General features: G+C 49.3%; 2 protein-coding genes and 1 long non-coding RNA gene across 11 annotated transcripts in view; 1 reads left to right on the top strand and 2 right to left on the bottom strand.

Annotated features, from left to right (window-relative positions):
* The window catches only part of L3MBTL1 (l(3)mbt-like 1 (Drosophila)), a 38,368-nt gene extending 31,280 nt beyond the window's left edge, over positions 1-7,088 (top strand). For all 4 annotated transcript variants that reach the window (XM_040650797.2, XM_040650798.2, XM_040650796.2 and 1 more), the window contains exons 21-23: positions 210-367; positions 1,265-1,327; positions 2,967-7,088. In XM_040650797.2, the coding sequence (XP_040506731.1) occupies positions 210-367; positions 1,265-1,327; positions 2,967-3,101 (356 nt within the window). In that variant the 3' untranslated portion in view covers positions 3,102-7,088. The remainder of the gene's footprint in view (positions 1-209; positions 368-1,264; positions 1,328-2,966) is intronic.
* Positions 7,089-7,336: 248 nt separating this feature from the next.
* Positions 7,337-10,547, bottom strand: IGSF1 (immunoglobulin superfamily member 1). 6 transcript variants are annotated; one of them, XM_015296218.4, is made up of 8 exons: positions 10,504-10,547; positions 10,233-10,400; positions 10,108-10,143; positions 9,632-9,907; positions 9,100-9,381; positions 8,548-8,838; positions 8,028-8,312; positions 7,337-7,654 (listed from the first exon to the last, which is right to left on the bottom strand). In XM_015296218.4, the coding sequence occupies exons 2-8, from the start codon at positions 10,360-10,362 to the stop codon at positions 7,527-7,529; spliced, it is 1,428 nt and encodes a 475-aa protein (XP_015151704.2). In that variant the 5' UTR covers positions 10,363-10,400; positions 10,504-10,547; the 3' UTR covers positions 7,337-7,526. The 6 variants fall into 6 exon arrangements, with proteins under 6 accessions (XP_015151704.2, XP_015151706.1, XP_046758759.1 ...); XM_015296220.4 differs by having other exon boundaries at positions 10,233-10,395; XM_046902803.1 differs by lacking the exon at positions 8,028-8,312.
* Positions 10,548-10,726: 179 nt separating this feature from the next.
* LOC124417329 lies at positions 10,727-17,542 on the bottom strand. Its single transcript, XR_006931902.1, has 5 exons — positions 17,171-17,542; positions 17,025-17,052; positions 16,825-16,913; positions 16,098-16,169; positions 10,727-12,077 (listed from the first exon to the last, which is right to left on the bottom strand). It is a non-coding gene; the product is annotated as an uncharacterized LOC124417329 (long non-coding RNA).
* Positions 17,543-24,530: the final 6,988 nt, after the last annotated feature.

Here is a 24,530-nt window from a genome sequence, read left to right as displayed (position 1 = left end):
TTCCCTGCCATCCCCAGTCCCACCGTACTGATGCTTTAATATATCCTGTTAATTCAGAAGACAGCCACTGGTTCTTGATAACATGACCTCACGAGACCATCTACTCCCAGCCCCAGATCCTCTCCTGAACAGAGTCTTCTCCAAAGCTTGTAGAATGGGATAGGATCCATCCCCCTTCTTTGTATCACACCTTGCATTTTTATTGGCAGCTATTTCTTCAGACAACATGCATCAGTCGCTCTTCATGTCTGCCCTGTCTGCCCATCCTGATCGCTCTCTATCACTGTGTTGGGAGCAGCACTGCAAACTCCTACCAGGAGTGGCTGGCATCACAGCAACCACGGTAGCCAAGTGGACCATTGATGAGGTAAGACAGTTTTGGAGTGTGTGTGCTGGGAAAACTTCAGCTGGCTGTGCAGCACCATGGTATATGTTGCAGGCACAGAACAGTGGCCTTTTCCTGGGCTAATGAGGTGTCCCACTGGATGCACCTGGGGATCATGGTGTGGACAGCTGTGAGTCACGTGCCCTGGTGGCAGTGGCTTGGAAAGAATATGTAGAACTACCAGATTCTTCCTTGGCTTGAATGTGATGCTAACAGGGCAGGCAGGTGAAGGACAGCAGTCTTCAATAGCATACTAGTTTTCCAAATCAGTTTTCTCTTTTCTAAATAAAAAACAAAACAACAAACAAGCAAAAAAACTCCAGTTGATTCTGCAGATAGGGAATCACTTCCCTCTTTCTCCTGTGATGAAATATTTACCTCCGATTCATGCTTGTCACTCGCATTCACTTTCTCTGGTATTGGTAGTGGCCTCTCTTGAAAGCTGGGTAGCTGGACCTCTGACACTGAACTGGCAGCCCCAGCACTCAGCTCTGACTGATGTCCCCATTCCTCCCGTGTGCGCCACTTCTGTCCCAGTCCCTCGGTGGGAATCATCTTACTGGCTTACTGGAGATAAAGCTGTTGTAGCATTTGCTACTCTGAGGCTAGAAAGGACCAGCACCCATGCTGTTTGTTGAGCAGACTATATCTTGGATGGGTGCTGCTGAATAAGCTTTGAGGCAAGAATTGTTCCAGCTTCTTACACCCTAGTCAGGAGTGGCATAGGAGAATGCTGCAACTGCAGCACTTTGCCCTACAAGGCATGTGTTAACTTAGAGGAGCCATAACGCTTCTGTGGAAATGAGGGTGTGGTCTCGTGGAGTGTCTCCAGACAGAAACATTGCTTCCATCTTGACATTTCTTTCTGTTTATTCCAAGGTCTTCAGCTTTGTTCAAACTCTGACGGGTTGTGAGGACCAAGCCAAGCTCTTCAAAGATGAGGTGAGAAGGGCTGGAGGATGAATGCGGGCAGCCCAAAACAGCTGTTTGCCAACAGAGGAGGAAGGAATTGGCCATTGGCCTTCCTTCAGTGGCTTTGATGCTGAATGCCTAGAGCACATCCACCACCTGGCAGTGATTCCCACCCTGGGGGCAGCAGTTGCATGGCATTCCAGTATGCACCTGTCTGCCTTTGCAGATAGTGGCAGGAGGGAGATTCTGGATTCTGTCCATATCAAGCTGTGCTGCCCTCTTCCCCTGGCCTGAGTGAAGAAGCCTCTGAGGAGGCTGAGATTGGGGAGCAGGAGGATGGTGCTGCAGCTTCATAGAATCATAGAATTGCTCCGGTTGGAAAAGACCCTAAAGATCATCAAGTCCAACCACAACCTGACCATACTACCCTAACTCTAACAACCCTCCGCTAAATCATGTCCCTAAGCACCCCATCCAGTTTTTAAACACATCTGGGGATGGTGACTCAACCACCTCCCTGGGGAGCCAATTCCAGTGCTTAACAACCCTTTCTGTAAAGTTCTTCCTGATATCCAACCTAAACTTCCAGTGGTTCAACTTGAGGCCATTTCCCCTTGTCCTGTCACCTGTCACCAGTGAGAAGAGACCAACTCCACTCTCACTGTAAGCACCTTTCAGGTGTTGGAAGAGAGCAACAAGGCCTCCCCTCAGCCTTCTCTTCCCCAGACTAAACAGCCCCAGTTCTTTCAGTCTCTCCTCATAGGGCACATTCTCCAAGCCCTTCGCAAGCCTTGTTGCCCTTCTCTGGACCTGCTCCAGCACCTCCATGTCCTTTCTGTATTGAGGTGCCCAAAACTGAACACAGTACTCGAGGTGAGGCCTCACCAATGCCGAGTACAGGGCAGGATGACTTCCCTAGTCCTGCTCACCACACTGTTCCTGATCCAAGCCAGGATGCCATTGGCCTTCCTGGTCACCTGGGCACACTGCTGGCTCATATTCAGCCAACTGTCCATTCAGTGGCATCACTGTCTCCTGAGGGAAACTGCTAAATGCTCATCCATCTGTCCTTTCCCTCCTATATCCTCTTACCAACATGTCAGTTTTGTGACACTACTGTCCATCAAGGATGTTCATAGTTTTTAGACCCCACTGTGGACAGACATACATAGAAACTGATTTCCAGCATGTGCATTTCATCCCAGGCAGGCTGATCCTGAGCACACTCAGTGCAGCATATGTCTGCCTCAAACAAAATGGCCACTGTGCTCTAAGGGTGCTTAAGTAAAGTCAAACTGGGGGAAGCCTCTGTGCATGCTGGGGCCTAGCAAGAATCAGCCTGGTGTTTGCCCAAAGGGACTTGCCAGCTAGCACTGCACTCTGGCACAGAAGCCCAGGCCAGCTGCAGTGTGAGTTCCTGGACCAGCCCCTGGATGGGTTTATCTGCATCCCTGTACTGACCCTGCTGCATGAGTTCCCAGATCTGGGGCAGCACAGGATTGCTGTGGGTGGCTCTTGCCATGCTCTGTATGAGCAGGGGGGAGGCTGTGGCAGGCTGCCAGAAGTGAGTGTGGTTGTGCACATCTCCAGAGTGCCTGCACTGTCTGTCTGTAGGACATCGCAGCCTGGGTTGTCAGTGAATGCCTTAAGTCCCTCCTCTCCTCTGCAGATGATTGATGGTGAAGCATTCCTCTTGCTGACTCAGGCTGACATTGTCAAGATTATGAGCGTTAAGCTGGGCCCGGCTCTCAAGATCTACAATGCCATCCTCATGTTCAAGAATGCTGATGACACCTTAAAGTGACTTTTCTTGGCTCCACTGGGACCTTCCTTCAGCACTGGTGCTGCCAAACTGCCTGGCCAGGACGGAGACTCCCCTGAGTGCCCACAGCTTGTTGTGTCCTGCAGCATCTCCTGCAGTCTGTCTCCTGTCCTCTCCCTCACTCTTTCTCCATGCCACCTCTCTGCTCCAGCGCTGGGCACAGGCTGACCACAAGCTGCAGAGACAGGGGGTGGATGTGGGACTGCCTTAGTGCAAAAGCTGTCCCAATACCCTGCTGTGACTGCAACTGTTTGGAGTGTGATCAAGGATGGGGGGGAGTGGTGTGGAGGTTGTAACAGCTGGAGGCTGACACCTCAGCTTAAGTCACCAAGATAAGGGAAAGGACTGACTGACTGCATACATGCTTGCAGGCTGGTCTTTACTCAACAACTGGGAGAGATTTTTGTTCTTTTTTTTTCTTGATGTGTTCCTCTCTGGGGGATTAGATGCTCTAAAGGAGCTGCTCGCTTTGCCTTTTTCAATTCTTGTGACTCAAGGCTAGACGATAACTTTGCTTTGCCCCTTCACTCTGCTGGGAAGCAGTGGCCTCATCTCTTGCTCCTTCTGGCAAGCAGTGTGTCCTGGCTGCAGCTCTGCCTACGACCTTCTGTGTTTTGTTCTTTACGGAGAGGCCTGGTGGGGCTAGAGCTGGGTGACTGTAGAACAAGCTCCATTTCCTCTTGTGCAAGCTGTCTTCACCAGCATGTCTGTGGGAGAAAGAGTGGTTGGTTAAATTGTTCCCCTTTCAGCAGTTAAAGAAATCCTTTGCAAGGGAGAGTTAAGCCTACTTTGGTCCATGTATTAAGGGCAAAGCCCTTTCTAGAGCTGAGGCAGCTGCAAAGGGCAAAGAATATCCACAGACAGAATGAGGGCTTGGTTCCAAAGGCATTCTTGGCCTGGCTTAATCAGTCCTGCCCAGCTGCCTTCTCCCTTTTTTGCCCTTGTGTGGTCCCTGGGCATTTCTGTATGAAGAGCAGGGTCCCTTGCTGTCCCTGGATTTCTTTCCTTCAAAACCAAAAGGAAGTTGGTTTTTTAAATTATTCTTTCCCCTCCTATATTTTTACTAATATATGACTTTTCCAGCAAGGATGCATGAACTTTGGAAATGCTCATGTAGCACTCTCCCCTGTAACAGAGCAGTGTTCTGGAAGAAGACCCTTTCTTTGGATTTTCCATGTGTCACCTGGGGATGAGGCCTGCAGCACCCACATGGCACTCACTGTAGTCTGCCATCCTTATGTTCACAGCTGCTGCACGTGTTGTTGGAGCAGCAGAGTGGCCGTGCTGTGCTGCAGGGCAGCCACACACCCCAAGGGCTTTCCGTAGTCTGCAGTGATGTGACCCAAGTCCCACACTCACTTTCTTTCCCATTCCCAAGAATGACATACCAGTAGCAAAACATTTTTCCTCCTTTCCCAGTGTCCAAAGACAGAGATGAGGTGTCTTAGCAAGTGCACCTTCAATATGTGGAGCAGAACTACCTTGGGAGTCACTGTCACACCTGAGACAGTCTGTTCGAGGCTTCCCATGGAAATGTAGCATTTTGACTTTTTGTTACTGAGTATTTGAGGTTGCATTTGACCTGCTGTTGAAATGTCTGCTGCCTGCTCTTCATGCAGCTAGTCCATGTATTTATTTATTTTGTCAATGCTTGGGTTTGATCTAGACAGCTCTGTCATCTTATCAAGAACTGCACCATGGTCAGCTGTGGAGAGAGGGTGAGTGGGGAGAGACACCTGTGTCCCACAGTGACTCCTCGTGTCACTCTTGATTTGCAGGAAAGGTCCTGAAATTCTTCTCTTCAGCTAATAGGGAGCTTTCCTGGGCTACCGTGGGAAAGAGGAAGGACAGTCCCAGGACCTTCGGGGTCTCACCCAGCTGTGAGACTCACCCAGTCTCACCTAGCTGTGAGACTCTTCATGCCGACCACCTCGAGACATCTTTAGGTGTGGTCTGGGATGGAGTGGCTCCTATTTGGCTCTTGTTACCCATGTGCAGCACGTGGTTATTGAGCTTATAAGGGAGCAACTTAGGAAAGAATCCTGTTCTCATCTACTAACTTATGCTAAGTCATTCCTCCTTGTGGGGAAGTGACTAAGCACTGGTCCTGGGTGATAGGAGAGGAATGTCAGATCTGAAACCAATGTGAATAATGGACAGCCTTGTTTAACACAGGGCTGCTCTGCAAAGCAGAGATGCTGGTGAGTTAAGAAGATATGTGCTGAAGGAGAACTTAGCTGCTGTTGGATGTAATCAATCTGTACTCTGTCTGGGCAAGAGCAAAACAGGCAGAGGTGCCTGTGCCAGCCTTTGGCATCAGCAGGAAGCTGTGCCCATGGGGTACTCCTCTCCTGGGTTCTTTTGACCTCCCTGTAAGGTCTGGTGGCACAGCTTGATTCCAGGTCCCTGCTGGGCTGGTACTCTGCCTAGGGAGCAGCTGCCAGGAAAACCAGTGCCACTGGAAAGGTGGCATGTGTGGAGTGATGGTCTCTGTCACTCATTTTCTGCTGTCTTGAGCATCAGTCCATCAGCCTTGTAGGCTGACTCCTCTCAGCTCTCTGGGTACAAATCTTGTGCACAGGTTTAGGTGAGAGACTTACAGGGTCTGCAGATTGTTAAGGGCTATTTGTTGTTAAGGCTTATAAACTTTTTTTGATTCCTTTAGAATTGGAAACCAAACCCAAAGCATTGTGTGTGAGTGTGGATAGGTGTTTGTGGGTACCAGTGTGGAAAAATCACAGAACAATGTCCTACATTGTTGGTGTGACACTGTTTAATTGTGGTGGTCTCAGACCATAGAGGTGGCCCAGGGTCTCTGGCAATGCATTCTCCATTAGCAGAAGTTGTCACTGGTCTCCACAGAGCATTGCATGGGAGCCCCTTTCAGGGAGCATCAAGACCAAGGAAGAAGGACTAAAGTTTCTTTTCCTTATTGCCAGACCAAACTCCTTGCAGGGATATTCAGTGCCATGTCTCTGAGAAGCTGGAGTGGACATGGGCTGCACTGCGCCCAAGGGTTCTTCTCTGTGGTCTTCCTGAGACATGTGACCACAGCCAAAGTTTCTTAGTCAGTGAAGGGTTTTGAAGTCAAGTGTATTTTTCAGTAAAGTCCCCCTTTCCCCCCTTCTCCCTTCAAAGCCTGTGCTCCCATCATTCATGTTTTCTGCTTTAGCCATGTGAGGTGTCCCACCCCACACTTCGGCATCTTTGGAGGTGACTAGTCCTCTGGTAACTCTGTATACATGGGCACAGTCAGAGCCTCTTGAGAAGGTGCTTCTCCTTCCTTGTGGAAATGGGCAGCATCGTGACGGGGTGAGGTTGAGGTCTCTGTTTCTTTGAGAGCAGCCAACCTGAAGCTCAGTGAGGAGGATGACTACGTCTGCCCTATGGGAGAACAAGTTCTCTAGGAGGGTTTATGACTTAGAACATCTGCCTCCTGCAGAGGCAAATCTGGGGATTCGAGTGCAATGAAAGGAGCTGGAGGAGAAGAGGGAGCCATGAGATAAATGTGACTTGACCACTACTCTTCTGTTCCTCACTCCTTAACCTCTTGGGGAGGGACTGCTTGATCCATAGGAGAAGAAAATAACTGAGGGCTACAGCCTAGCTCCGTCCCTGCAACCCATCTCTTCCTTCTTGGGGGGAGGAAAAGGGGGAATATGTGGAAGCAGCGTGATATGATAACAAAGACTTTTTGCACTTTCATTCATTTTGCACTTGTTTTTACTTTTATTTTTTATTATATATATATTTTTTTTATATTTGCACATCCCCTTTGTGTTTTCATAACAAAAATATTTTTGTTGTATCCAGTGAAGCTATTCTGAAATTTGTGTCCTGACTATACAGAAGTTTAAAGATTTTATATATATAAATTTATATCTACCTAAAATAAATTTATATATATAGATCATGGTGTGATGTGTTCTGTCAGTGTTTTAAAATAATAAATGAATGTGAGCAATGGAAGTCAGCGCAGCTGGAGATTACTTATTCAGCCCCACTCCCTCTCCCAGGCTCAGGCCCAAACTGCTCACGGCAGGGGGAGGGGGGGGTCATCCCTCCTCTGCACAGGGGGAAATGAAGGCACAGAGCACTGCTGCAGGAGCCTGTCCCAGGAGCCCACCCCCTGCCATTTGGTCCCCAGGCCATACAGAGCTCAAAGTCCACCCTGAACCTTACCCCATCCCACACAGGTGACTTCTGGAGGCAGCAGGTGAAGGAAGAGATGGTTTATTTACTTCATCATCAAGGATATAAGGAGAAATATCCCATTACTGGTCTGAGGTGGGAGGACACCAGTTACAGGGAGCTCTGTGTGCTGGGCACGTACTGACTGAGCCCTTCAATCTAGGTGGCCTTGGCAGCATGACTTTCCCTCTGGGTGGTCCACAGGGGAGCTCTGTCTCATTCCAAGGGTGGCAGCTGTCCTGGTGTGTTCCTTTGGCTGTTCATGGCCTCAGCCACCATCAGCCCCAGCAGGATCAGGACACCCACCCCAAGGGCCAGACGCACAATGTTGCTCCGGGTGTAATCTGCAGGGGATGGGAAAGGACAGTCACTGGAATTCCAGGGAAAAAATGGGCGCCTCTAGGAGGAGCCGAGGGGTCCAGGGAGTTCCCAGAGCAAAGGACTCCCATGGGTGCAACAGGTCACCCAAGGGGACAAACGGGAGACACAAGGGACTCCCAGGGTAAGCAGACTTGTAGATAACGGAGCATGCTGGGAAGTCCTGGGCTAAAGAGGAATAGGTTTACAGGGAACAAAGAGGACCCCAAAGAGCTTCTGTCTGCCCCCACTTCCCACATCCTTGCTCCTGGGAAAATGCCCCTACCCACAGTCACCCAACCCAGTGTGTCCTGGCACTGAGGATGAAGAGGTTAATGGGAACATAGAGCTGGACCTCACCTACAACTGTCAGCAACACGCTGTTGCTGGGCTGTGATGAGATGTACCGCTGTGACCAGGGACGGTAGCTGCAGGTGTAGGTCCCTCCATTGTGCCCCATCACATGGGGTAGTACAAAGGTGGCCACATTGCTTTCTTGCTCTATAACCCCTACAATCTCCCAGTTCTTCCAGAAGTAAAACTGGGCTCTCTGGACTCCACTGGTGCACCACAGTGTTACATTGGTCCCCAGCTGGACGCGGCCTAGAGGCTTCAGGGACAGGCTGGGCCTGACCAGTTTGTGATCTGTCAGGAGGGGACAAGTGAGGCACTTGGAAAGGACAGGACATCTACAACCACTTTCTCATCCTCTGCCCACCCCAAGCTGCCCTGGGGCAGAACATCCTCTCCATGCTATTGGGGGAAGTCCCCAGCCCAAAGTCTGAGTGTTTCCAGCAACTCAGGGACTGAGGACAACCCTTGATGTGCCTGCAGATCCCTGAACCCAGCATGGTGTCACAGCTGTATTTCACGCTCTCACCTCTCACCAGCAGCTCTGCAAAGGGGCTGAGCTGTGAAAGGCTGCTGGGGTCAGATTCGTTCCCATAGCGGCAGGCATAGGCTCCCCCATCTTCTTGGGCTACCTGAGTGATGATGAATGTTGCCATGCCCCTGACTGGCCAGGCTCTCTGCTGGATGCTGACGTTCCCAGACTTGTACAGCAGCATGACTGTCTGATGGCACTGACACATGCAGTGGACTGTGGCTGATGTCCCCAGAATGGCTCCTTCCTGAGGAGTCACAGAGATGGAGGGGCCAGGGAGCAGCGACTCTGGGCACAGGCACAGGTAGCAACTCTCAGAACTGGATGAGACCAAACAGCCCCTCCTCCTCAGCACTGAGTGCTTTCCCTGACATCCACCATGCAAAGAGTGTGCCAGAAACATTATGTCTATAGATTATCTATAGCGACTCAGGGAGCTGACAAGACCCAAACGCACCTGAAGGAAGCTTATGCCCCTGTTACACCCACTTTGTTCCTCTACTTCCTTGTTTCTAGTTCCACAGGATGTGGCTGAAGGGGGGTTCTCACCTCTCACCACCAGCTCCAGCATATTGCTGACTCCAGACCAATTGATTGGAGTTCCCTCAGTATAGCACTGGCAGCTGTAGCGGCCCCCCTTGCTGTGATCCATCCGGGAGAGGTAGAAATCTGTGTGTTCTACTGAAATTTTGAGGGCAGTGGCCTGGCCCTCCAGGTATAGGAAACAGACAACTTTGGAGAGTCTGATGGTGCAATGGAGCATAACGTCAGCTCCTGCAGCCACCTCATGACCCGGCTGGACAGAGAGAACAGGCTTGGGAAGACAGAACTCTGTGGGGAGAGGAGAGGGCATGAGAAGATTTGCAGGACTTTGACAGGAGCCAGGAGCCACTGGGTTTCTGTAACTCCATCACCTGTCTCAGGCAGAGGTGATGATCACCTCCACCACTCCAAGCCAAGAAAAAGGGGAAAAATCTTGCCCATCATGTGGATAGGGAAGTGGCTCTTTGTGCCCCAGTATGCCCATGTGGTGTCTGAAACCACCTGAAGGGTCCTGGCACAACCACAGCGCATCCCTCACCTTCCACTCTGACCTCCATGGAGTCACTGCGAGTCAGCACAGTCCCATTGCCTCCATCCACATAATGGCAGCTGTACAGACCTCTATCCATTTGGGTGGCCTTAGAGATGGAGAACTCAGCCGTGTTACCATGTAGCTCCAGGGTACGGAGCTGATACCCATCCTTGTACAGCACCATCTTCCCACCATGGCACAGACACCTGCAGCAGATGGTGGTAGAGCCTCCCAGTGGGATCACCCCAGGTGGCTGCAGGAAGATGGAGACTGTGGGGGCACCTGTAGAGACAGAGATGCTGCCAGACAGACAGGTAAGTCCCAGTTTCCCACTGTCATGTGATGAGCCTGAAGCCAACTCCATACCCCATCTCTATACAGGGATAAGTTTTGTTCCATGGGGCTAAGGAAGAGCCCTGGGAGATGGATTAGGGCTCAGAGGTACACCCAAATTCCCCATCCACCCACCACATAATACTCACTTGCTGTAGCCTTACTCTGTGCAACCAGCCAAACACCTGCAAGATAAATGGTTGTGTAATCTTCTGTGGAGTCTCAGAGCACATTGTGAACCACAGTGGTAGTCCATACAACCACTCGCACTCACTGAAGGCTAGCATATGGGTTGCAGGCAGCATCATGCCTCTCTTGTATTTTTCAATCAAAGCTGGGTTTCTTCGAATGAAGACGCTGGCAGGAGACACTGAGCCTGTTCTTTTGCAGATAGATTGCTTCATTTGGGTCCCAACGGGAGTATCGCAGGCCACTTTCTGCCCTACAGAAAGTGTGTTTCTGAAGCCACAATGCAGGGCTGGGATAGTCAAACTGGAACCAGAATGTCCCAGTCTACTTTCCCAGGACTGGACACCCGTGATAACCTGATTTGCTCCTGGGGCTCTTCGTTTCTATTGCTTTGCTCTGCATTCTTGATGGGGAAATGACTTCTCTCAATCCTTGCGAAACAAGGGGATGTTCTGCAAGTCAGATGGGGGGAAGAAATGACTCATGTCTCCTTCCGGATCTCAGTGAGAAAGCCCCAGCAAAAAAAAAAAAAAAAAAAAAAAAAAAAAAAAAAAAAAAAAAAAAAAAAAGTAACTAAATTGCTGTTTGGTAAGACAGAGAAAAAGAGGGAATACCAATAACAAGTGAATCTTACTCTCCTTCAGATACTGGGCGCCTCACTTTCCTGCATTATCAGTGGATGCTGAATGGATTTTCCTACAACAAGCTGCACAAATCCTGTCTGTGGGGCAGTGCTCAATAATATTTACTTACTATTTATATTCTTCTTTTTATTATTATGATTAGTCTGTGCCACTAAAGCAGCTATTTTATCAATCTTTTCATATGGGGCCTGGTTTTACCAATAGATGCAAAAACATGTGCATCAAGTTGAAAAGAGTAAACTTGTTTTTACTGTTCATTTCAAGATAATACAAAAAATAAGCGATAGAATAGGAATAAGGCAGTGCATCTGGTCACTAGTGAAAGTCATAATTATTAAGAGAGAGACATCAGCAATGGCCCTAATACTTTACCATCATCCAGATCTGCAATTGCTGAGGAGTCCCAGTTACAGGATTTGGAGAGTCTTTCCTGGCAACTGAGAGGTCTTACACGATGTGTCCATCCATAGGTGAGGTCTCCAGTGTTGCTGTAAGAGGGCCCAGCTTTTATATTGCTGAATAAACAAGCTTACCTAACTTCAGGGGTGGAAACATCTGGTTTCATTCTGCTTTTGGATTCCACCCCAAAGCTGGCCAAGGGAGAAAGCAAGGGAGTTCGTGTACTTGGCCTTGATATCATGCTTCTAAACGAGGAAAAATTAATACATTCACATAATGTTTTATCTAAGTTACACATCTTGCTAATGAGACAGATTATCTAAGCTACCTATTTCACTAATAATCAAATTCTAATGTCATGTAATGCTTGGTTGTGAGGTTCATCTAGAGGTCAGCGTTGGTTCAGGGGCCATTGTTCAGGCCTTAGAACTCCAGGTCTGTCTCACTGAAGTCGAGAAAGATCTCTGCACCATATAATGTCCCTGTAGTGATTTAACACTGGTAGGAAGCTGAGCACCACCAGATCACTCTCTCACTCCCAGTACTCAGAATGACAGGGGGAGAAAATACGATGGAGAAAAATCTTCTGGATTGAGATAAGGAATGGGAGATTACTCAGCAATCACTGTCATGGGCAAAAAACAGTGTAGGAAAGATTAACTTATTGCCAACTAATAACAAACTGGAGCTATGAGAGTTAAAAAGAGAAGTAAAAATGCCTTCCTCTACCTCTTCCGCCTGAATGGCACAGAGGGACTGGAAATGGGGGTTGTGGTCAGTCAAGAACACTTATCTCCGTCAACTGTTCACTGTCAGTTTTCCCTTGCTTCGGCGTGGAGTCTCTTCCAGCGGGATGCAATCCTTCCTGAGCTGATTCTGCATGGTCCCTGTGCAAATTGTGGTTCTTTGAAAACTGCCCCAGTATGGGTCCATACCACAGGGCTCATCCTTCCAAGGCAGAGTACTTCAGAGCAGGTCCCCATGGGCTGCAGCTCCGGCCCAGGCCCTGCTCCTGTGGGGCTCCTTGGGTTGTACTGCCTTCAGCCCACATCCACTGCTGCACCACAGGTTCCCCCATGGCTGCAAGGGGAGATCTGCTCCGTGTGGTGCCCGTGGGCTGTGGAGGGACAGCCTGCTCCACCGTGGGCCTCTCCTGGGCTGCAGGGAGCTGCTGCTCTGTGCCCGGACCACCTTCTGCCCTCCTGCGCTGACCTTGGTGGCTGTAAGGCTGCTTCCCTCTCATGTCTCACTCTTCTCTCCCAGCTGCTGTTGTGCAGCAGTTTTTCCCTTCTTACATCTGCTCTTACAGAGGCACTCAGCACCACTCATGGCTCATGTCTCGGCAGCACCAGGTCCCTTTTGGAGCTGTCTTGAGCTGGTTCTGATCTGACATGAGGCAGCTGCTGGGCTCTGCTCACAGAGCCCACCCCTGCAGCCCCTGCTCCCAAAACCTTGCCACATAAACCCAATATAATTCCCCCACTGTGCAGAACATACAGTGTAGTCTACAGAACCGCAGGAAGAAATACCATTTTAGAAGAGCAGGAGCAGACACCTGGAAAAGCTCAACACAGATGGGGGGAGCTGATGCACCATGTCTAGGGTAGGTGTCCTCCCACTGTTCTGGAAAGCTGAGTAGGAATTGCCTCAGTGCCCCAGCCTTGAGAATATTAAGATGTGCTTAGGGAAGTGAGGGGCTGGACTTTCTTCCCTTTCTTAAAAATGGGAGTGATGCTTCCCTTTTTCCAGTCAACATGGATTTCACCTGCCAGCCACAACTTGATGGATAGTGGCTTAGCAACCAAATCAGCCAGCTCCCTTATGACCACGGGATGCATGTCATCTTGCCCCATAGACTGGTACACATTCAGTTGCATGAGGTGGTCTTAGACTTGCTCTCCTGTTACAGTGGGGGGGGGGGGGGGGGGGGGGGGGGGGGGGAATATGCTCTCACAGTTCCCACCAAGAAGTTAAGAGATGTGAGGTTCAGGGATGTGAGAGGCATGAAAATCCTGGCTGCCAGTGAAGACTAAGGCAAAAAACTCCATGAGTACTTCAGTCTTCTCCATGTCTGTTGTAGCCAGTTCTCCCTTCACAGTTATCACAGCGGGTATGCTCTCCTTGGCCTGTCTCTTCTGACCAGGGTACCTACAGAAATCCTTCTTGTTTTTTACATCCCTAGTAAAGTGCAGTTCCATCTGTGCTTTGGCTTTCATGATTCCATCCCTGCACATCTATACGGAATCCCTGTATTCTTTTTGGACTACATGTTTTTGTTTCCAATGTTTATACTTGTCCTTCTTATCCCACAGTTTGACCAGCAGGTCCTTGCCAAGCAATGTTGCTTTCCTGCCTCCTCTGCTTGTTTTCCTCTACTGGAGAACAGAGAGCTCTTGCACTCTCAGAAAGGCATCCTTAAAGAGTAGTCAGCTTTGTTCCACTCCTTTGTCACTAAGACGGATCTTCCCAGGGGATCTCACCCAGTAATCCTCTAAATAGCCTGAAGTTTGCTCTCCTGACTTTGCTTTTTGCCAGGCCTATCCTTATCAAGATTACAGACTCTTCCAGGGCATGTTCACTACTACCCAGGGTGCCTCCAGTCTTAACCTCTTTCATGAGCTCCTCTAAGCCGGTGAGCACCAGGTCCAGAAATGCTTCACCTCTGGTTGATATGTCTAATACCTGGACCAGGAAGTTATCCTCAACACACTCCAGGAGTCTTCAGGATTGCTTGCAGCCTGCTGTGTTGTTTCTTGTCTTCCCAAGATCATAAAACTATCTGCGCAGCTGGTCATTTACCTGACCTGTTCTCCTCCTTCCTTCCAGGTCCCAGTCGCCATTTGGAAGGACGGAGCAGAACACTACTTGTGCTGTCCATCCCTCCAATGTCTTTCTAAGGCATGCAAAGTCTCTTTTAATATTTTGCAGTTTCTGTGTTGCCTTCTGAGACCCAAGCCAACTCAATGCCCCTCAGGGAGGAGTCCCCAGTCACTAAGACTCTCTTTTTTGTTGATTCTAGTTTTGATGTGATTCAGTTTCTGGAAAAAGTCCAATCCAAATGTAACTCCTTAAAATCAATGTGATACCAAGGAGAAGGCATTCTTTACTGTGGTGCCAGATGTACTGAGGATCACTCCATGTAACATGCATGCCCAGGAGCTAAAACAGACAGATTATATACATTCACGTGTGTGAATATTCATACAATTTCCACAAAGTGCCCACCTATTCTAAGAATTACTACACATATTAAAATCTAATGCTACGTATGTGCTGTGTTAATATAAGGCTCTTGTAAGGGGCCTTTGGTGGTCATGGGGTTCCAGTGGCTATCGGGACAAAAAATCATGTGCTAGGTAGGACAGGTCTCATATTTGGTCAAGAAATTGATTATAAAAATTCAGCTAAGTTTCTAATTATCATATCCACCTCGTTATAGTGTCTAAATTAATCAACACTAGCAGAGTACAGTGCATCTCCCCACAGCTTATGGAATGTTGAGATTCTGCTTTTAGGCTCCAGATATCCTACTTATCTCAGAAAAACAACCTTCCCTAGACAGAACGTCAGTTTGCTGGAGACTCTGAATTAATTGCTGAAGGAATGCAATTCACGTTCATAAAACAATCATATAAGGCAAACATCATAGAAGCTGTAAATTTCCCTTTGTATGAATAAAGGTATCAGTTCCTCGGCCGGCCCTGCTTAATGTGTTCCTGTGTTTCTTATTTCCTGGGTTCTGACTGTTATCCATACCCTTTCCTTCTTCCAGCCCCATGCCTTTGTATCTGGGGTAGGAGTGGGGAGGAGACTCCACCTGCTGCTCTGAGCAGAGACATACCCCTTCACCCTGCTTGCTGTTGTGACCTTCCTCAAGGAGGGAAGCTGGCTTACATATCCCTCACTGATTCCCAGATGCTTCTCATCCTGCTAATTTCATCCTACAGTCTGGACATCTGCTCAACAAGTTAATCCAGCAGGGCACAGCATCCCCCTTGACACCTCTCTCTTACCTCAGGCCCTTAAGGGACTTCCAGATTCCAGAGTTCACCACAGCCAAAGGTCTGTACAGCTCAGTCACTACAAGGGAGGTCCATCTGGGCACACAAGTCAGACCTGGGGGCTGCGGGCATTCCGTCTGTGTTGCTGCCTCCGTGAGTGGTCACCCTGTCTGATCAGGGCTGCACTCTGGTGTTCCCAGACAAGAAGAGAACAATCTCCACTGTGGCCTCCCTGCCTCCTTGCCTGCACAAACTGCCAGGCAGCGATGCACCATGCTCTGTTTGCTCATCTTGTTCACTGCAGTCCCTGGGAACAGCTTTTGTATGTATGGAGGTTTGGCTGCTGTCATTCTCGGTTCCAGGACAGGACATCTACCAGAAATCTACCAGGTCCTCCAGGAATGTTATTCCTTCCCTCCTTTTTGAGGATGCAAAATGCCCATGAGGGTAGCCCACAGAACTAAGACATCAGCTCTTTATCTGCCATTGCTTTACGTGATGCTCTGATGTGGAACACTGAGAACAAACACCACAAAGCTACAATAGAGACCCTTCTCTGGGGGTAGTCAACCTTTAAATGGGGTCTGGGGGAGCTGCAGCCAGGTTCCACCTTCCATTCACACACTGGATTGCCTCCACCAGTGCTCCCACAGCTGACTCAGTGCTGCCTCAGATGATCAATTAGAGGTTCAGACCGTGACTCAGCAGCTCCCATTCACTTGGGGAGGTGCAGCCCTGCGAGCACAGCTACAGCTGCAGTTCACATGATGCAAACAGTGCCACTGCAAGCACAAAGCCAGCCAGGAAGGATTCTCTCTCTCTCTTGAAAAGCAGGAGAGCACATGTGCAGCTTACTCTGCTGGCTCAAGTCAGGGAACAAAGACCAATCAGAGCTTCATACTGTACCTCCATCCATGCCAGGCCAGGCCCACAGCTGATCTTGCTGCTCACAATGCCCATCACAGCAGGGGTGACAAGCTGGAACAGAAAAGAAACAGACATTTTCTCTGTTCACGCAGCACTGGATTGAGAGACTTCTTCAGAACTACCCTCAGTTGCCCACTGGTGTAGGCAGGTGTTCTAGAAACAACCACTCTGTGCAGTCTATTCAAATGGGACAGCCGTTTGAATACACAACATTATCCCAAGTCGCTATCCCTCTGCTAGCAGATGGGGACTCTGGCACAAAGCAGCAGATACATTTGCCCAGAGCACGCTGATAGCACAGTAGCAGGCCAGGGAGAGCTGTCACTGCTGGGGCTGGATCTGCTCCCCAGCCCCTGGCTCCCAGCAGCAGCCTCACCACCAGCGCTGGCTGCAGCCTTGCCCATGGATTTCCTCTGCTTGCATCTCTGCTGTGCTCCCTACAGCTGCCGGGCACACTCATAGCCAAAGCATGCACGCTTGTGTCCCTGGGTGCAGCTCTGCATGAACTGGGGCTAGGGCTCTTTGCCTGAGGGATTGCTTTCCTTCACACTAGCTGGTCACAGCAACACAGACAGCATCCTTCTGAGAGCTGAGCTGCAGGGGAAGTGGAAAAAACCCGCACGTGACCAGTGTCACATCCAAGCTGGATGAGGCTGTGTTACTAAACATGGGCTGCTGAAGCATGTGGGGGAAACATGGCACGTACCTGGCAAGAGAGCAGAACAAAGTAGAAAAAGATCCTTGAACCCGCAGCTGTTCCTTGTCACTTTGACTCTGTTCTTCCGTGAGCGAAAGCTGCACCAAGGGAGCAGGCAGAAGATGGGGAGGGGACGGTGAAAGAGCACGTCAGTGAGCTTGCACAATTCAGCAAAGAAGATGAGGGAAAAACCGTGGGACAAATACCACCTTGATGGATGGCTTTGGAATGGATGGCCTGCGGAAAAATGACATCTGACTGTCCAGAGGAAGCAATATGATACTATGAGCCCTGCCAGCCAGCAGTTCTCAACCCCTTGCTGCCCACACATCTATCCCACACTGTCTCAGCTTACCTACAAGTTGCTGTGCAAGACGGGCTGAAGACAGAGGGACTCAGTCAGTGCACAAGTGCAACAAGCCAGGGACTCAGGCAGAGCTCAAGTGCTCCAATGAAGGGACGCAGCATGCGCTGCTCCTCCCCTCATTCTAGCTGCTTATGACATCACGAAGGGCCACCCGTCTGGTCCACCATGGATGGATGGACAAGGTGGGGAGGCAGGACTACGTCACAAGACCATAGGATTCCAAAAGGGCACCCCAACCCCAAGGTTCAAGAAATCAGTGGGTTTTGGAATTCTATCTCAGCCAAATCCTGGAGAGGCTGGCATGGGGTTGTCGTGACCAAAGTGCAGGACCTGGCGCTTGGTCTTGCTGAGCCTCGTACAACTGGCCTCACTCCATCCATCCAGCCTGCCCAGATCCCTCCATAGGGCCTTCCTACCCTCAGGCAGATGGACACCTCCTCCCAGCGGTATACCTTGCAGTGCAGGACCTATGTCAAATCCACTCTAGAGTCCTTCTTTTTCATTCAAGGGCGGGTTGTAGCAGACATCTCTTTCACCTGGATGGAAATAAAGAAAGAGACGGGAGAAACACAGAACTACTGCCAGGCTGCTTTGCAAATTTCCTTCCCGAGTGGATTTCTGCCTTTTTGCTTCAATGACAAACTCATTTCCTCCTCTTTTTCTTGGGGGTAAGCTGCCTCCAGTGCCTGAGGTTCAGAACACAGCATGAAACATGACACTAAGACAAACGATTACTGTGGGTGCGGGATGGCTGCGCTTTGCCAGGCATACAGCGGGCTAGTAAGCGCCACATGGCAGCCCCAAGCCAAGTTGGTATTCAGTCACTGTGGCCACAGCTGGTGCCACACTGCTGGAACGTATCCGAAAATACAGATGGATGCAGGCACTCCTGCTCCTTCTGCAAAGCCATCCTCTGCAAAGCCCGTTAGCTGCTGCTCACTGCTATGCCAACCAGGCTCCCCTTTACAGCAGCCCTGGGATAAACACGTGTGTACTCTTCTGTGCAGCAGCGAGCTCCAGGGATGAGGCAGCATAGAGTAAACTAACAGAATCTACTGTTGCTGAATCTACCAGCTCCTTCTGCCCACTAAGAGTAATACCGTGGGACAGAACACAAGGGGGAAAAGCACTTCTGCTTGCACACCTACAAAGGAAATCAAAACAGTCACAGCAGTGCAATGTCCAAGCTGAGCACCAAAACCTCCCCAGAGGAAACCATATTAGGACAGCTGTTGTCAACAGGCCAAAGGGATATTCCATACCATATGACATCATGTGGAAGGGGTTTTGAACAGGGTGGAAGTTCATCTTGCTGTCTTCTTCTGCTTGGCCATAGTTTGGGAGGTGTTGAGCCACTGCTTCTACATCACTTGTTATATGCATTCATATATATATAAGTTACTTCTGTCCTTTTCTCTACCTTTGGAAAGAGATTTCTCTCAACACATGAGTTCTACTGTTCTTTTTTTTCCCCTACATTTCTCTCCCCCATCCCACTGGGAAGGGGAGAGTGAGCAAAGGACTGTGTGGTGCTGAGCCACCCACTGGCTTAAAGCACAACAGGGCCGCAGGGCAATGACAGCAGACATGAAGTGCACTGTGCTCAGCTCAGGAAACGAATGCTGTCTTGAGGTACACAAGCCCACTGTTTCATTTTCCATAAAACAACCTATGGTGTCAATGAAACATTTTCCTCACTAAAAAGATTTGCAAGGATGCTTTGAATGACTGAGGGCATTGGACCTCATTAATGTCCCACTGCTGACAAAATGTCATTGCAAACACAGCAGCAACTCCTGGCACCGATACCTCCGCGTACAACAAGCACAGGGCATTTGGGTTGCTTTGAGCACGGAGCTGAGGTCTTCGTGGAAAGCGCTTTGCAGAGCACATCATGTCCTGCACCAGGCAGAGCGCTGCATATCTCTCATCTCTCCAAACTTTGGGGCTTTGAAGCTGCACGCTGTTTCTTGGGAGTTTGTCCCCCAGAACTCCAGAGTACTTTCAGCTCTTCCCTGGCAATGCACGGCTTGCAGAGTGCCAAACACAACAAAGAAAGGACGAAAGAAAGAAGCAAATGCCATGGCTATGCACAAAAGCGTCCAGGAAGGGTTCAGCAGGAGAATGAAACCCGCAGAAGTCAACGAAACAGATTCCGAAGAATTAATTGACATCTGACAGAATTTGGAACACCAGAAGCACTGACACGCAAACAGCACCGTATTTGGAAAGCAACATGTCCAAATCTGCCTCCTTGCCCTACTCTACCCGCTCAGCCAAACACAGAAATAAAACACAGAAACTCTATTTCTTTGGCTCATGGCAGCCATCAAGCTCATGGGTTAGTGACACAGAGAACTGGATCTCCAGCTACTATGTGTCTCGCTAACCACAAGCTCAGCTGGGAGCTGTTCCTCAGCCTGACACCACAAGCAGAAAAGAAACATACATAAACAGATGCTCTTATCCACACGTGCAAATCTGGGTGCGAGGAATAAAAGGCTCATTGGGCCGTGGGCAAAGCAGGGAGCAGATAGGCAGGAAACAGGAAGGAGTTGAAGTCCAGCTCTCCTACACCAAAGACAGGGAGAGCTGAGTCAGCACCGTGGGAGGAGCTATGACACAGCTTAAGAGCTTACAGAGACCTGAGATTCATCCAAGTCTGTGTTCCACACAGCTCCACCTCAGTTCCAAAAAGAAACATGTACAGAGATGTTTAGAAGATTATTTCTGCAGATACAAGTGCAGGGTGCATGTGTATTCTCTACAGCAAGAAATATTAATTTAGAATCCAAAGATAATTTCTCAGAAGTAGTATGGAAGATCAATGGAAAGGAAATATAGGATGAACTTTTTTCATATAAAAACTCCTTGCTAAACCTCTCCCCATCAAAAAGGAAGCCTTTTGGGCATTGTTAGCAGCAGTTCCGAGAACATCTTGCACCACAAAAGGCAGCACATTCCTTTTTTTTTTTTTTTCACAGGCTTCTAATTTCTCTCATCAGCGTCAGATTCACTCCAGTTCAAATACATGGATAAGAATAGCCCTTCAGTTCTGCTGAGGTAGGTACCTACTGCTGGCATGTCCCCCAGTCCCATTTCACGTTATTTCCAGCACCGGTGGGGAAAGGAAGAGCAACTGACATCACCTACCCAGACTTCTGCAGGGCCTTCCATACGGTCTCACTTCACAGGTAGAAGCGGGAGAGCTCATGTGGCATAAAGCTCGGGGCTGGAGAAATCAAGGTTGCCTCTAAGGTGCTGCTTTCAAACAACATGAGTTATTGGGCATGAGACAGGAAAGTCAAGGTTCAGGTTCAAAAGCCTCCAATCCCCATGGATGTGTCTGTCTGTAAAGACAACAGCTGCCTGCTTTCCAGCAGGGTGATGCTCACTCAGCAAAGCACTCACCCAGCAGTTGCCTTTCCTGGAATCATAGAATCAGCAAGATTGGAAAAGACCTCCAAGACCATCCAGTCCAACCACCCACCTACCACCAATATTTCCTTCCCACTAAGCCATGTTCCTCAGTACAACATCTAATATTCCTTCAACACCTGCAGGGACAGTAACTCTATCACCTCCCTGGGCAGTCCATTCCAGTGTCTACTCATTTGGAGCAGTTTTTCTTCACATCCAACCTCAATCTCCCCTCATGCAGCTTGAGGCCGTTCCCCCTAGTCCTAGCACCAGTTCCATGGGAGAAGAGGACCACCCCCGCCTCCACATAACCTTTCTTCAGGTAATTGGACAGAGTGAGAAGGTCTTCCCTCAGCCTCCTCTTCTTCACACTAAGTAATCCCACTTCCCTTAGCTGCTCCTAATCAGACTTGTGCTCTACACCCCTCACAGCTTCATTGCTCTTCTCTGGACACATTGCAGGCTTTCAGTGTCCTCCTTGTAGCGAGTGGCCCAGAACTGAACACAGTACTCAAGGAGAAGACTCACCAGTGCTGAGTACAGGGGGATGATCACTTCCCTGCTCCTGCTGGCTCCAGCCCTTTGCATTGCACTTCCAGTCTAAACCATTCCTCCTGCGCTACTGCTTGGATCCTCAGGGCTGGAGCTCAAGAGGTCAACGCAACAGAAATAACACAACGTGCAACTGGTCGAAGTCCAGAAGAGTCAAGTCTCTCACCTTGGGCACAGCTCACCAACCAAGAGCCAGGCCTTGCCAACTTGGCTGATCTGAGAACGCGGAACCGGGCTGGACATCACAGCAGAAGTGACCATTTCAATTGCAGCACCAGCTAACAGATGTGGATGAATTCATTCACAAGCTGAACAATGCGTTTGTTCTTCATTAAAAAAACACACATACATTCCTAATCCAAAAAGAGAACGGCAGGACTTAATATTGGCCAAAGAGGTTCCTGTTCCTACACCTCATCCTCTTACCCCAACTTTCCTTGCCCCTACTTGCTCCTACTTGCTCCTACCCCCACTCCTCGATGATGCCCACAGGCTTCAAGTCAGGTCTCAAATCCATAGGACTCCTTTCACACCACTCCATTAGAAAGCATGTCACACTTGGGACTCTTACATATGGTAAGAAGCAATGAGAGGCTCTTTTGTAGACGTTTTTCCATAGAGACAAGAGTTTATATCCACTTCCTCTGACAACAGAAACAGGGCACCAGCTTTCAAAGCCTACTCGCCATACAGTAGGCAGACAATGGACACAGAAACGAGCACGCGCATCCCCTCCTGCACTACTGGAGCCCACAGCTCACCTTTACACCTCTGTGGATTTCTGCTGTTTTACACTGATGCAGCCCTGCTACAGCTCCATGGGTGTCACACAAGGCCTGCATGACCTCTTGCTCCTCAAACCCCATCTGCAGGCATTGGTTCATGAGGTTCACCACCTGCCCTCCTGAGTGAAAACAAGCACTGAGAACAAGAGCAAAGCGCACTGGATTCCACCTGTCCCTAAGCCTTGGTCCTGCAAGACATACCCTGCTACATAGAATGCACCCCAAAGCCTGGCTGGACGTCAGCATACAAGAAGTTGATCAGATCCAATTCCAAGCTGGTACCAAGCTTCCAACAGAAGCTCTTTGCAGGCAGCTCAGTCATCGTGTTTCATTTTCTCCTCAGCACAATCCAAAAGTGTTTTCCACATCTGCCAGCAGGTGTTACCTCCAACAGCACCAACTTTGCTTCTGGGGCCCTCATTCACCTCACTGTGTTCACATTCAAATGTCGTTCTGATTAAACCACATTCTGTCTTTCCTCCTCAGAATGGTTGTCAGACTAGAGGATAGATGTCTGAGTCTGGGACACCCACAGTCTGCAAAATAGTCTTCCCCATGGAAACAAAGGTCTGTGCCAAGGAGCGCAGCTGCAAGCCACACAGGAAATGTCACCTTGCAGCCCTTCTCCTTTAAAACAGAAGGGAACTCCTTAGAAAGACAGAGCATGCTTCATCAGCTCAAAAGCCAGCACGTGAAGCTGGCAGGAGAAGATTCTGAACTGCCCTCGTTTAGGCTTCCATCCACAGTGAGAGCCATCGTGCAGAGCTGAGTAGGAACTTAATGGCATTGGCAAGGCCCTTTCTTGCAGCACTAATGATACTTCAGATTAAAATTACAAAGAAATCCTAACAGAAGTTCTCTCTGAGAACTACCCCTAACATTCTTCCTTCTGCAAGGAGCAAGCCCAACACGTGGTAGTAAAAAATCCTGCATCAAAAAGAAACAAGGATGGCATGGCAGGACAGAGATACGTCATGGGCACATTTAAAGACATTTTAGGACCTAGTCGTTCTTGCTACAGGACATCTGACTTCTGTTAAAAGCTGAACAGTACCAAGAACACCTGATTCCATCAGCTGCCACAACCCAAAACAGCCAGACTTCCTGCTGTCACCTGGCCCAAACATTCATTTTCCTCTACACTTTATTCCTGCAAGAGAGATCATGTGCATCATTATTCAAGTGCCCCATCCCAGCAGCAAGGGATCAAAGCGCTAGGACAGCTGAAACAAAAAGGTTGTGCAAGTTTCCTGTTAGCATTGTATTCCAGTGTTATTGTATCCCACCCAAAGCTAGACAAAAGGGGAACAAACCCAGAGCTCTGCTGCACGTACCCCACAGCCATAGCCTTGCAAACTGAGGTGCCTTGCTGTTTGTTGCATTCATCCCAGTCCCTGTGAGTGAAGACTCAGAATGCAGTCAAGGCGTTGATTGAACACGAGTGTGCTTTTATTCATTAAAAGCCAGGAGGGCATGAGAGGTCCAGGGTACAGATGGGACTCATCCTCTCTTGTCATGGAGAGAGTGGCTCAGAGCTCATGCTGCTGCCCGGTGCCCGAGACTGGAGCTCTGATTCTAAATCCCCCTCCACGAGGCTTGGCTTCTCCTTGGTGACGTTGACCTGCTCCTGCATGGAGGTGCTGCTTCTGGGGCACTCAGGCTGTGCTTGGGCTGGGCTGCACTGCAAAGACACTGGGCCACAGTCCAGGTCGGTGACTGCTGTATCTGGCAGGCTCAGCGCAGCGTCTTCTGCACAGCCAGGAGAAAAGAGGGTTTCAACTTGGATGAGCTCCTTCTCTCCATCACTGATGTCACACGGAAGGCTGTCATCCAAGCTGCAGCGATTCGTGCTTCCTAGGAGCTCACCGCTGATGGAAGCACACAGATCATCATTGCTACACGCTCTGGCTCTTCTGGGTGGACAAGGGCTTGATTCACCTACGAAGGATACACAGGTGTTAGTGGCAAACTTTCACAAGCTGAATTATGAGAGCAATTCTTGATATTTGGTTATGTAGTGGCAGCAGGACAAAGCCAATAGGACAATAGCCACAGTAGTACCACTGTCTTGAAAGGAACTGTTGTGCTTTTGTTGTTTTTCTTTCTCTTTTGTTTGGACTCCAAAGCCCTTGAAGAAAACCTTCACCCTGTTGCAGTGTTACAAAGTTTAAATGTGTGCCTACTGATACAGTGGCAATGTAGAGCCACAGAGGTACTCTTTCTTCCATAATAAGTGTCAGAAGGAATCATTCTGAGACATATTGCAGTGGTGCACATCTCCTGTCTTTCAAAAATTACTCGGGGAAAGGCACGAGAGGGGTGTGCTCCGGTAAGTCCAGATCTTGACTTCACAAGAGACTCATTTGGGAAAGAAAGACAGGGCTGAAATGAAGATGTTAGGCAGGAGCTTGAATGCCAGGAGGCACAATGAGAAACTGGGGGAGGGGCAGCGCTGCCACTAACCGATGAGAGGCCAGGGTTGGGGGGATGACAGATGCTGCTCAGGGTGAATTTCTCCTGCCTCAGTGTGATGCTAACAGGGCTGGAGATGGTCTGCAGGACCAGCTTGTAGCTCACAGTTTGAGCTGACC

This window comes from Gallus gallus, chromosome 20, assembly GCF_016699485.2.
Source record: "Gallus gallus isolate bGalGal1 chromosome 20, bGalGal1.mat.broiler.GRCg7b, whole genome shotgun sequence".
Taxonomy (NCBI): domain Eukaryota; kingdom Metazoa; phylum Chordata; class Aves; order Galliformes; family Phasianidae; genus Gallus; species Gallus gallus.
The sequence above is the reverse complement of the archived record's forward strand: the minus strand, read 5'-3'. Positions and strand labels throughout refer to the sequence as shown.